The sequence below is a fragment of the Falco punctatus genome (assembly GCF_963210335.1).
Source record: "Falco punctatus genome assembly, chromosome: 7".
In the NCBI taxonomy this organism is placed as follows: domain Eukaryota; kingdom Metazoa; phylum Chordata; class Aves; order Falconiformes; family Falconidae; genus Falco; species Falco punctatus.
Window position 1 is genome coordinate 38,206,200 of NC_137587.1, and position 12,457 is coordinate 38,218,656.

Below are 12,457 nucleotides of genomic sequence, written 5' to 3' on the forward strand. Positions count from 1 at the left end.
ACCTCCCTCATCCTCACATCCACCCCAGCTGCCCTCGTGCCCACAGGGCAAGTGGTTCCTCTTTCCCAGTCATACCACCAGAGGAGCTCCCATAAGCTTGAGGTGTCTGTGGATGTTGAGCATTGTCAGAGCCTGCCCCATAGCTGTCCTCCTGCAGGGTTGTGCCAGGTCCGTGGCCTGCTGGCAGTGGCAGAACAACAGCCATGCAGATGGCACATCAGGCTCATCATTGCTGTGAGAGAAAAAAAAACAACCCATGCTGAGCATCCACCACAGGGTTTTTAAAATGCCCCAAAAGAATCACCATGTTTGCTGATGTTTTACAGAGCAGATGATCCTCAAGTTCAGGGATTGGTAGGCTTGTAGGACCTCTTCAATAGCCCTACTACTGACAGGTATAATCGGGTTCAGGTACCTTTCAGAATTGTGCTGAACAAATAATAAAGACCCTGGCTCACCAGATGTAAATGAGCCCAACCCCAGAAAAGTTGGCCCAGCCTGAGAATCACAGAATTACTTAGGTCAGAAAAGACCTTTAAGATCACAGAATCCAAGAATCATAGACTGGTTTGGTTGGAAGAAATCTTAAAGACCATTTAGTTCCTAACCCCCTGCCACGGGCAGGGACACCTCCCACCAGCCCAGGTTGCTCCCAGCCCCATCCAGCCTGGCCCTGAGCACTGCCAGGGATGGGGCATCCACAGCTGCTCTGGGCAGCCTGTGCCAGTGCCTCGCCACCATCGTAGTGAAGAACTTCTTCCCCATATCTATATCTGTCCTCCTTCAGTTTAAAACCACACCCCCTTGCCTTATCACAGCAGGACCTACTAAGAAGTCTGTCCTCAACGTTTTTGCAAGCCCCCTTTAATTATTGAAAGGCCACTATAAGGTCTGCCCAGAGCCTTCTCTTCTCCAGAAGATCATCAAGACCAGCTTTTCTCAGTGGAACCAGTCATGCCATTGCAGTGAAGACCCTGAGAGGAGATGGAGAGATAAAATCTACAGCTTTGCTCATGCCCTGTACCTCACTGATGACATCTTACAGACTGTATAAGGAATATTGCACCTTCTGGACAGCATTTTTTTTGGCGGCACCACAGGAAGCAGTGAGGTTGAGTTGCTGGGATGGGTCTCTGGTTAGTCATTCCTGCTCTGGTACCATCACTAGTGTTGGCTTGTGTGTTAACTCTGGGAAGTCACGTTCCTTTCCCTATGCACCCATTCCCTACATCTAAACCAGGGATGACCTTCTTCGTAAAGGGTTTTAAGATCTCTCTGTGGAAGAGTAGAGTATAGTAGCAAGACCTCAAAGCCTGCAGTGTCCCGGTTGGCTGAAGGCTGTCATGTTGGTGAAGCTACCACCATTTCACCAGCTAAGGCGATGGCCTGCTGGGGTCTCCTCTGCTTTAAGCAGAACGAAGCCGATTCCTGTCCAAATGACAAGCGTGCCACCTAGTGGCGGCCACGAAGCGCTGTCCTTGATGACGACGGGCTGGCACCTTGGGAAGGACCACTGTGGTAGGCAAATCGTTGTACAAATGCTTTGCCGAGGATGCAACGTGCTATGTGATATTCCCACCTTCCTCCTGCTCAGCCTCCTGACTGCAGCAGGTCACAGCAGCAGCAAGTCACGTTAAAGGATCTGCCCCTCTACTGCAGCTCCTCCTGCGTGGGAAGAGGATGGCTTGAGCTGGGCAGCTCCCATTGGGTGGGAAGTCCCAAATACATGAGCAGTGTCTCAGGCAGCTGAACTGGAGAACTCGCTGCTGCCAGAAGTTGCTGAGATGAAAACTAAAAATGTGTTTAAAAACTTCTGGTGGCTGTTAACACCATGAGTCCTGAAACCTCTGACTGCCAGAAGATGGGAGGCTGCAGGCAACGCACATCCATTTCCTCAGGTCCTTTGTGAAGCACCTGTGGCCACTGCAGGGGTAAGATATGGAGCTGGGTGGTCTTTGCTCTGACCTGCTACAGCAGTTCTTACCCTTCTCAGCTGGCCAGACTTGGTCATCAAAGCACAAAGCTGAGTGTTTTAAGACTGTAACATCAGCTCTATCGGCCCTCCCGAAAACCCATGGCTGGGGTTTGATCAGTCAGCTATGGAAAGGAGACAGTGGGCTCTTCTCCCATAAAATCCCATTCCATGAACAGTCACAAATAGCATGGCTAGTCCAAGTCCAGGAACAGAAGCAGCAGCTGGTTTTGGAAAAGAAAACCAGATCTGACTGCCCACCCTTGGCATAACACCCTAATACCACCCCAGTATCTGACCTGGGAATCTGAGAAACCCAGAGCAGAGCAAACAGGGCAGGGGAGCAGCTCTCCCTGGTGGGGGTGCATTGGACATACCCAGCGTCTTTCAACAGTGTTGCCTCAGTTGTCAGAACAAACTGGTGCACAGTCCCGTAGACAAACGCTGCCTCCATCACGGCTCTGTGCTCTGGAAAGAGAAAAGCAAGATGAACTCATCTCAGCTCCCTCCAGATCTCCCTCTTCATCCTTCCCAATTGTAAACACCCAGTGCCCAGGCTTTCAGAAACTCTCGGTAAAATGCCACAGCTGTCTGAAGACACACTATGAAGGTGACAGTGTAACTGGAGCTGGACCCAGTTGCTGATTGCCTGTAAACACACAGGTGATGGATGTGAATCCATTCCACTGCATAACCAGAGATCTGCCTATGAAGTTATTTTTAAAGACAGTAACCTCTGGCTTGCTTTCCTTCTCAAGTCCATCTCTGAAAGTTAATGCTCCCAGCAAAACTTTGCTGGTGCAACTCATCCCTTTGGAAACACAGTGAGACATATAGAGGTGGAGAACTTGTGGCTGGGTGGCCCTTTCAGGTTTCCCTGATCCTCCATTTGCAGGATTTTGGGTCAGAAACCCAGCTCCCTTGCCCCTCACTAAAAAAGGCTCTGGAGGAGAGCAAAGAAGAAAATCTGAGTATTAATACCTGCTGTGCCAGTAGCTGGTACATAGGCAAAGACCATGTTCGACTTCCCTTTCAATGCGTTTTCAATGTTCTGAAGTTCAGCCAGTGTTTCAACGTATTTAACTTCATTAAAGAGCAGGGCACTGAGGAGTCAGAAAAAAATGCATCAGCAACTGTTTTAAGAGCAAATTTGCAGCTACATAACCGTGATGGGAAAAGCAAGGTCAAATTCCAGTTTCTTGCTGGCAGATTGAAGATTCACAGCCAAATACAGCTGCCCAGATGTGTGCTGGTGAGTTATCTCAAGGGCATAGATTTAACAGGGTTAAACTATCCCAAAGAGAGAAGCAGCCTCCTGCTTGGCTGAGAGCAGCCTCCAGAATATGTGGGGGTTGTATTTATGCAAAATTTTATATCAACAATTGCAAATGGAAATTAAAGGATTTCACCGAGATGCATCTGGTCTGTACTTACAACAAAACGTTAGCAACAATGGAGTTCACGTCAAACAAGGCATCGGTGGGGAACTCTCGGATCAGCATATTACCTCTACGGAGGGAAGGAAAGAGTATCACCAAAGAAACTATGAAAGATTAGCTACACGTACTAATTTAATTTTTACTCTGCTGAATACTTCCAGACATCTGCTGGCAGGTATGGCTGGCAAGAAAATGTTAGAATTTAATTTGGGGATCTCCTAGAACAAGGTGTCCCAGCAACACCGTTTTAGTGAAGCCACCTCCGCCACTACTGTTTCACTCAGCTTCTGATGCTGGTAAGAAGCCTAGCACAGGCTGACAGAAGCTCTCTACACACTAAGCATCACCCCGTAGATTCTTACACCAGAGGAAATATTTCTGTGGGTCCTGTACAACAGTCAATGAGAACTGAGCCAATTCATGGAGAAGCTTCCAGATGACAACCCATGGAGAGACCAAGAGCTCAACCTTCACATCCAGGGCAGATGAGCTAACCACACCCACAGGAAGAGCAAATGCAAAGAAAACTTCTTTCTAGGGCTAGACCCAAAACCTAGTGATCTGAGCATAACTCTGGAGGACCTGGTGTAGGAGGCCACAAGGACAGAAGAACACTGATGGAGGATTTCTCTCGTGGTTTCACGTAGCAGCACAACCCTCTGCTGCTCAAAGGAGCGTGGGGCAGGACGGGAGGTTTGACACGGAGAACAAAGCATCTACTTTGCCTGTGTTGGACCTTTCAGGGGTAGTTTTCACTAAAGTCTGTATGTCACTGCTGTCCTCATGGCTCCTCTCTTCCTCCACAGACTTCTCTGATCACTGACAGCACTGCCTTCAAACATCTGCACTGGCAAGCAATGACAGTTGTGGCCGGGTGGCATCATGGTGCCCAGAAAGCGCTCCTCACCTGAACAGGTAGGCTTTCCTTAGTGTATTTTCCTTTCCACAATATCTTGAGACATCTTCTTTGGGACAATGAACCTAGACATTGAAAGCATGTAATTAGACACTCAGCTCCACAAATAACTACAAACATACAGCACTACGGTTTTCTTCCATTCAAGAGTCTAAATATAGCCTTTGCAGACCTGCTGGGAGAGAAAAATACAAGAAAATAGGGTCCAGAGATGGGGTTTGGAGCTTGTACTTCAGTTCTCCAGCTCAGCCTGCCTTGATTTGGGTCTAATGGGATCAAGAGATCTTGTGATCTGCCCAGCATATTCAAAGTGACAGATCACTGTTTGCTTATTAAATTTAGCCTGTCTCTGGAGGAAATTTAAGACACACACACAAACATATAAGCACTTTCTATAATCTAATTACACGGAATTTGTAGTTCCCTCACCTCAACCTGCATGAAGTTGCAGCTAAAAACTCCTTTATAAGAAATACTTATTGCACTGAATTGAAACAAAGTGAACTCTCCCCATCCATCATTCCCGGCAGTTTGAGCTGGCAGGAGGGAGCTACGGAGGGAGCTGGGCAGGTCCCACCCAGGTGAGATGAGCGGGCTGATGCCCTCCTGTGCAGCACACTGGGGACCGTACTCTTCCTTGTGCCATGCCTGTGGGTACCCAGCAATGAGCAGGCAACTCCACGCACCCATGCAGCTGCTGGGAGGCCAGATTAGATCAGCCAGCTAAGCCAGGCACGTGGCGTTGCCCATGAAGAAGACCAAACAGCGGGAAATATGCGAGTCGCTCAGTGCCCTCTAAACCCATGAATGCCCAACAAAGCACACAGGTTCATCTACTGAGACTGAACTGGAGGCTGGGGGCAGCTCAGGGCTGCCCCTGTCTGAGCCACAGCACTGCCAGTGCTCCGCTTCATGGTGTTTGGAGCCACAGGTGCAACATCGAGCCTCTCTGGGACACAGGAACCTGCCCACATCCCACAGGCTGAAGGTGTGATGCAACACCCAAGCAGCAGATGTAAGGCCAGGGCAAGGGATAAAATGGTGTGCCCTGGCCTGCCAACATCTGCTTTCTTCTGGGGTCAGTACCCAGGGTGGTTCTGCCCACCCTGCAGGAAGCCCTGCAGAAATAATCTGCAGAAACAGCCTGTCCCACTCCTTGTCCCCATTTACCTTCACCACCGAAATGCCATAGTCCTGGAGGGCCTCGGCTGCGTTCTCAATCTGCTCCAAGAAGGGCTGGGCACCAGGAGAAACTGAAACACAAAAAACCCTGGTTTTCATCCCTTCCCTTTACAGATGAGGCAGATGGGAGGACCTTCAGGGCAAGCACCGTGCTCTGGCACTCTAACAGCATGTTAAGGTCTCCAGGCAAACAACCCTGGGACGTCTGAGCAGGGCAAATGGAGCTGTGGCACGCTGCTGGCGGAGGTGCCTGCAGGGATGTGGCTGAGGGAGGCAGAGGGACTGGGATAGGTTTTGTCAAACAAGTGCTGCTGTGCTGGGCTACAAGTCCTCAGAAGTCAAGAGCATCCTTCTGCCGCGCACTGAGACAGTGCTTGATGTGATATGATCTTGCTGTTACTCAGAGTAAGGCACTTACCGAAACAAAACTAATTACAGGCAACAACATGAATGGCCTCAGACTCCCCTCCTTCCTTTCTAACACACCCAGCTCCTCAGCGCTGACATGGGAGCTGTGCTGGTACCTCAGCCCACACCAGTGTCTCTGGGAAACCACACCTGGGGGTCACGAAGGAGCAGAACAAGAAGGGCAAGGCCAAGGATCTTCTAATTCTTGACAGCCCTTAGTTCCCCTGCATGCAAGGGATCCCCCTTTCCCTGGGAGGTACCATGGCAGAGAAACCCAGCCCCTTTGACTGGCCAAGTCCTTAGGATGCTGGGTTTCTCTTCCATGGTACCTCCAGAAAATAATCCAGAAAATTATCAAAGAGATTTGAAGGAGTGTCCCTGGGGACACAGCCAGGAAAGATCCCACCCCAAGACATCTCTGCCTGTGAGGAGCACTTGGAACTGTGTAAACACAGATTTGCCAGCTGAGCTCAACCAGCTCTTCAAAATAACTCTGGGTGTAAAAGTCTCGAGAATTGTCTCTTCATTGTCCCACTCTCACACACACCCTCACCAAGCCTTTGCTGAAAACCCAGGCTGATGTAAATCCATACTGTTAAATACACACCATTATGGCTGAAATAAGCCAGGGATGCTCTGCCGGCTTGCAAGCTGCTGAAATACCGCTGGGGGCTCAGCTCCTGCAGCAGCCTTGCACTTCCCCACCTTGGGACGGAGAAAACGCAGAAGAGCAGGAAAGAGAAGGAAGACACCCATCTGTCCTTCTGAGCTGACATGGCTGTTATCAGATACAGGCACAGGAGAGTCACAGCTGGGAAAAAAGTAAAAAAAAAAAATATATATTGTGTATATATATATATATACACACACAAACATATATAAGAGTGTCTGTCTGTTTGGGCAGGCACAGCATGACTGTAATTTCCAGATGTGACACAAACATCTTAAGGACATTACAAATTAGCTGCTAGAACAGCAGATGATTCAGACAACTGCAAAGATGACAGCAAAGGCCATTCTCTTTCCTCTGAGCAGCATGTGCAACTGCACAGACCCTCGGTCCTTTCAGTTTAGGGCTGGTTTTCTTCCTCTTTTTTTTTTTTTTTTTTTTTTTTTTTTTAAGACTCAAACAGAAATTACATGTACAGGCAGAATTCTGCAACAGTATTATACAAGAACAAACTCCAACCACCTAAGATGCCTCAATTCTTTTTAAAAAGCTCTGAGGATGCCACTAGCATTACATGTGCCACTGACAGGGGTGTTCACAAAGGGACGGGCCATACTGCTCACTTCAGACCATGCCAGATGATGTGGGCAGGTTCAAGAGCCCTCCCCTAGTGCCTGCCCCATCTCACCACCGTTCAAGGTTTCACCTCCACCAAATGGGAGAGGGGTTTGCACAGGCTCCTCGGGTTTGTCACTCCTGGCTCGGTCCAGCCTCACATTATTCTGGTATCAGTGGCATGGGAGCAAAACCCCTGAGCTACTCCCTTCCATGCCGGGTCTCCACATGGAGCTGGTTAGGAGTGGAGCCAAGGAAATTTGTGAAAGGCTTCAGAGAATGGAGCAAAGACCAAGCATGCAAGTGGCTGCCCTGCCACGGCTGTTTAATTCTTCTTGCTCAGATTAAGGGGCTCAGGATGAGAAAACACCTTCTTCCCACTTTATTCCTTTGTGTAATACCAGGTTCCTTTGCAGCCTGCTCTTCAGGCATCGCTCCCTGCTGCTGCGCGTGCTGCAGCACGGCTGGTCCCTGGCCGACAGAGAGACAGAGCTGGAACTGAAGCCATGCAGAAGCTGTTTGCTTTGCATCACGAGCTGCAGCTGTTTCCACTAACAAACACCCCTGTGTCCACTGACTGTCATTCCCTCCAACACCCTGTCAGATGCTGTCAGCTTACTGCTGCTGCTCTGCAAGGAACCCAAATTCAAAGGCTCAAAACCAAGCAAAGTCCCCCTGCCTTGCTCCCAGTCAGTGACAGCCAGGGATGCTCAGCCTTCACAGGCTCCCTCGCATGCAGGTGGGGTGTGCAGATCAGGCCTGAATGGCACAAAGGAACAAAGACAAAGCTGAGAAAGGCATGAATTTTTTTTTCTTTTCATCTCAAAGTCTTCAGTTCTTTCCTGCTTTGGGAAGTGCCAGGCATTTCTGGTCCTTTGCCCTCCCATCTGTTCCTCTGATTTACAGAGGGGAGGGGGATGAGGGCAGGGGGATGTTTATTAAATGACAAACTTGGCTACAGCGAGATGGAAAAATAAATCCTGGCATGTGGGTACCAGCCCAGGTCAAATGGGAGAGTTTACTGTCAAGGAGGAAAGAGGAGCAGCCTCCAATGACTCCACGGAGTTCCAAGACTTCATGGAATTATACCTGGAGGAGGGTGCCAGCAGCTTAACACACAACTCTACCCAGCTTCATGTCTCCTCTGGCTCTCGTAGCCTTTCTAGCATCCACCTTCTGCCCTCTCCACATCCCTCTGTGACTGCTGCTCTTCTCCTTGCAGCTCCCCCAAAATCAGCCCTGCCTGCCTCACTGCGACCCCTCACTCTGTCCCACCACTCTCGACCTTGCTCCTCCCCATGCTTTTTTCACACAAAAAAGCGTGCTCCTCCCTTCCCTACCCACATCCTCACCTACTCTGTCCTGCCCAGCAGCTTCCCTCTGTGCTCCACCAGTCCACACCTGAGTATTCAGCTTTTAGCCCGTTTCCTCAGTCATCTCTTTTCCATCAACAGAAAATTAACGCCATAGGGCTGGAAACAGCCAGAACCCGGTACCGCAGCCACATGCGGGATTACCAGAGATGTGTGAAAATACCAGGGATGTGTGAACCAGCTCTGTCACTGCTGGGAAACCCTCAAGCCCACGGACCACAGGGCAGCAGAGCACAGCATAGGTGGTAGAAAGGCCCGGCTGATGTCTTCAGTGTCATACCTCCAAGCCAGAGCCAGGCAAAGTGGTTAAGGCTACTGTAGATGATCTAAAATGAAACCAAATACACCTGAGACACCCAGCACAAATGCTTGTGTTGGTATAAATTGCTTGTGCCACATCAGTTTTGCTTGGAAGTCCTGCAGCAGCAACCACGGGCTGGGAGCCCTGCCACACTGCCGGGATCCCAGCTGCTTTCCCTGACACCTTGCCCCACAGAGCCCCCGGCTACCAATATTTATTACTGAGGAAGCTGCAGCACATTTCATTCAACAAGGGGTGATGGGGGGTGGTTTTTATGACTCACAAGATGAGGAAGAACCACTGTCCTACTGGAATCGCGGACTGCACAGACAGCCAGGTACCATCTCCATCACCTATGGGCCTCCCCGAACTCAGGAGAAACACCACCAACCTGGACTTAAATGCCAGTGATGTAAAATCTCCCCCATCCCTCAGCAGAATATTTTCCTCCCGGTGATCAATCACCTTCTTACAAAACCCCTACACTTTATGTCTGGTCCAAATATGTTACACTGCTGCTTCCCCCTTGTTTTATTTCAGTCTATCAGTAATCTTCCAGCCCGCAGAGCCCTCAGTTGGCAGGTTGTAACGCCCTAGGTAGATGCTCTGAAACCAGGAGCACTGAGAATGCTCCTAAATGCAGTCACTTCAGCCTCTCCTGTCATGATCAATGCAGATCAAGACTTTTGTTGCAGCAGGACCTTCACCCCTCTCCCAGCTGGCACAATGCTTTGGCAGCCTGCTTGCCTGCCTTTCCTGCCCTTCTGGCAGCAGTTAACCAGTGTGCTGCCCTCCCAAATTTGCTGGCACAAGACAGACCCCAAATCCACGTGGGGCTGACTCAACCCCTTAGCTACAGCAGGCTAAACAACGCTGAAACACTCTCCCTGGCATGGCTGGATGTCCCAGCACAAATATACCTCCTGCCGCTGCAGCTGAAAAACGCAAAGACGAGTGTAACGCTGATGGCTCTTCTTGCTCTTTGGACCATGCACACAGGTTTCCTTAAAGGGGTCCAGAAAAACTCCCTGAAAAGCTCTCTGTTCCAGCCTGCTGCTCTGCGGATCTGCTGCACGTCACTGCCCCACCAGCCAGCCCTTCCCAAACACATCCAGCTTGCAGCCAGCTTGCCTGGAGATGGAAGCTGTCCCAACAGCTGTATAGTTTGCAAATTTCTTTTCTCCTGAAAAGATGATAAATTGGCCCTTCAGGGCCAAAGAAAGCATCCTTGGGATCCCACTGAAGCTTATCTGGATGACGGTGACCCTCCGGTGGCAACCCACTATGGGAAACTGTCACCCTGCGTCCACTTCACTGCCTGGGGGTGGGGGACGAGGTTTGTCCTGCAGGATTTTATTTCACTAGGAGAATACAGTGCCCCACATCACACGCCTGATGATTGCTGACACGTACTGCTGACAACTGTTGAAATATTGCTTATGCTTTTTTTTTTTCTGGGTGAGGTTATGTGTTAGTTTTATGGAATCCTACAGCTGCCTGGGAATAACCTTACTTCTTTATCAGATATTGCATTATTTTGCACATTTTTCATCTTTGAAAAAGCAGCCATCACCAGCCTTTTCCTAATCAGCAGGTAAGTCAGGCTAATTATCACTACCCAGTTTTGCTGGAACAGAGCTCAACCCAGCTCCCTTCAAATTTTCCAAAGGTAACTTTTTGACCCAGCTGACTTCAATAAGGTCAAAAAGCTGCAGCTCCCCAGCATCTGGAGCTGGAACAGCACTGAGAGCGTTCTCCAGCCGCTTCAGGATGGGCTTGCAATCATGGCATTGAAATACCTGCTGGCTTTTCCCACCCACCCACCCCCTTCTCCCCAGCAGCCTGTGGAGGAGGCAGGAGTTGCCACCTGCAACTGCGAGGCCCCTACAGCTGTGCCCCCCCATCCTGCGCTGCCGCTGCCATGACCGTGACCCTACAGCTGTGGGGAGATGTTTCCACCGGTACTGGATGCCCCCACAAGCCTCCCAGCCAGGCTGTGATGCCAGGACCCACAGTAGCCCCCATGCACTGCTGCTTTCCAGCCAGAAACCAGCGCCGTCACCTCAGAGGTGTTTCTTTATCTCGCAGTTATCCACAAGCACCGTTTTGAGCCAGCAAGCTGCTCGGCCTTTTGTGTGCAGAGGCAGCCGTGCTTTTCGACCAGCAGCGCTGTAAGGATGGTGCAGATTGCTGCATAACCAGCCTGCGGCGTAAATCCATGCTGGGGCAGCTCGTGAGACCGGAGGCACATCTGGCACACTGCGTCGGATGATAACGGAGCTTTTCTCCCACGTCATTGCTGCTCCCCGGCCTCTGACCCCTTGCACCAGACATGCCCGATTGTCCGTGCAAATGCAAGATAGGGGCCAGCAGGCAGGGCAGGAGGGGGCCCGCAGGGACAGCTGCGGTGAGGGGCACCTGGCAGTGCAGGGACTCTTCTCAAGGGTCAGCAGCAGAGGTGGGACATCAAAGTGCATCCCAGCCTGTTGCCTGGCATGCTTTGCCTCGATGGTTTTTGGTTTTTTTTTGCAGCGATGCTGCCACCGCTGCCCTGTCCAGAGAGTTTCACTTTCATTTTCGATCCCAGGTCCCATTTCCCTGCACCCAGTAGCCCCGCTGGGCCTCGCTTGCTGGCCGAGGCTGCGGCAGGGACACGCCACAGCCTTTCCCTCTGCCCACGCAGCGAGAGGAGTGCTCCGATGCCCCGGCACCCACAGACAGCTGCTGCACCCACTTAGTCTGGCCTTGGGGACTAAGGTGCTGGGAAAGAGCTGGCACTGGAGGGACAACAAGGCTGAGCTCCCTCCAAGTAGGAATGTCACCTACCTGGGTGTCCCGAGCATTCGGGCTGAAGTCCTCATCTCACCGCCGCAGCTGCTGGGAGAGCATCCCGCATCCAGGTCTCCCCTTGGCCCCAGCAGCCCCGGCCTGGCTGCACAGCTGGAGAATGTGGGATGCCCAAAACGAAGTTGCTGGGTCTGTGCCCCCCCAGCGGCGGGATCGCTGAGACCTGAGCTGGGCTCTCAGTACTGGGGGGTCTCTGAAGGTTCCCCTGGCTGCTGTGGCCTCTGAGCATTCCCCACAGCCATAGGTGCGGCTGCTCGTACGGAACAGGCGGTCTTTCAGCTACATTTGGGATATCCCCACACCAGCAGAGACCCAACCTGCACCCACCACCGTGGGACCTCCCCCGCACCTCCCCGCAGCCTGTCGGGGGTGCCCCGGTGCCCCCGCTACCAGCTCCAGGAACCCCTCTAGGAACGCTCCCTGTTTCCTCCCGGAGGCCCCTGCCCGGCCCCGGAGCAGGGTGCTGCTACCGCCGACCCCCAAAGGCGGGGACCCCCTGCTCGCAGTAACGGAGACCCCCAGAGCCGCTCCCCCCCCCTCCCCCTTTTGTGGTTCCCCGCAGCCGCCGGGCCCCGCCGCGCCCCGCCACGGCCGGCCGAGACCCCGCCCCCGGGGGGAGGACGCGATGGGCGGGGCCAGTTCCGCGAGGGGCGTGGCCTCCTCCCGCCGCTCCAGGTAGGCGGTGCGGGAGAGGGAGGAGGCGGGCGGCGGCGGCAACCCAAGAAGCAAGAAGC

The 12,457-nt window shown here is 51.8% G+C and overlaps 1 protein-coding gene across 2 annotated transcripts in view; it reads right to left on the reverse strand.

The window, feature by feature from the left end:
• The window catches only part of TXNDC16 (thioredoxin domain containing 16), a 41,994-nt gene extending 29,607 nt beyond the window's left edge, over window positions 1–12,387 (reverse strand). Inside the window, exons 1-8 of one of the 2 annotated variants that reach the window (XM_080394391.1) lie at window positions 11,703–12,387; window positions 6,525–6,728; window positions 5,498–5,580; window positions 4,319–4,392; window positions 3,407–3,481; window positions 2,954–3,075; window positions 2,350–2,440; window positions 76–232 (exon numbers count right to left, since the gene is read on the reverse strand). In XM_080394391.1, coding sequence (XP_080250517.1) covers window positions 76–232; window positions 2,350–2,440; window positions 2,954–3,075; window positions 3,407–3,481; window positions 4,319–4,392; window positions 5,498–5,580; window positions 6,525–6,693 — 771 coding nt within the window. In that variant the 5' untranslated portion in view covers window positions 6,694–6,728; window positions 11,703–12,387. The remainder of the gene's footprint in view (window positions 1–75; window positions 233–2,349; window positions 2,441–2,953; window positions 3,076–3,406; window positions 3,482–4,318; window positions 4,393–5,497; window positions 5,581–6,524; window positions 6,729–11,702) is intronic. The other variant, XM_080394390.1, reaches the window with a different exon arrangement.
• Between the last annotated feature and the right edge of the window lie 70 nt (window positions 12,388–12,457).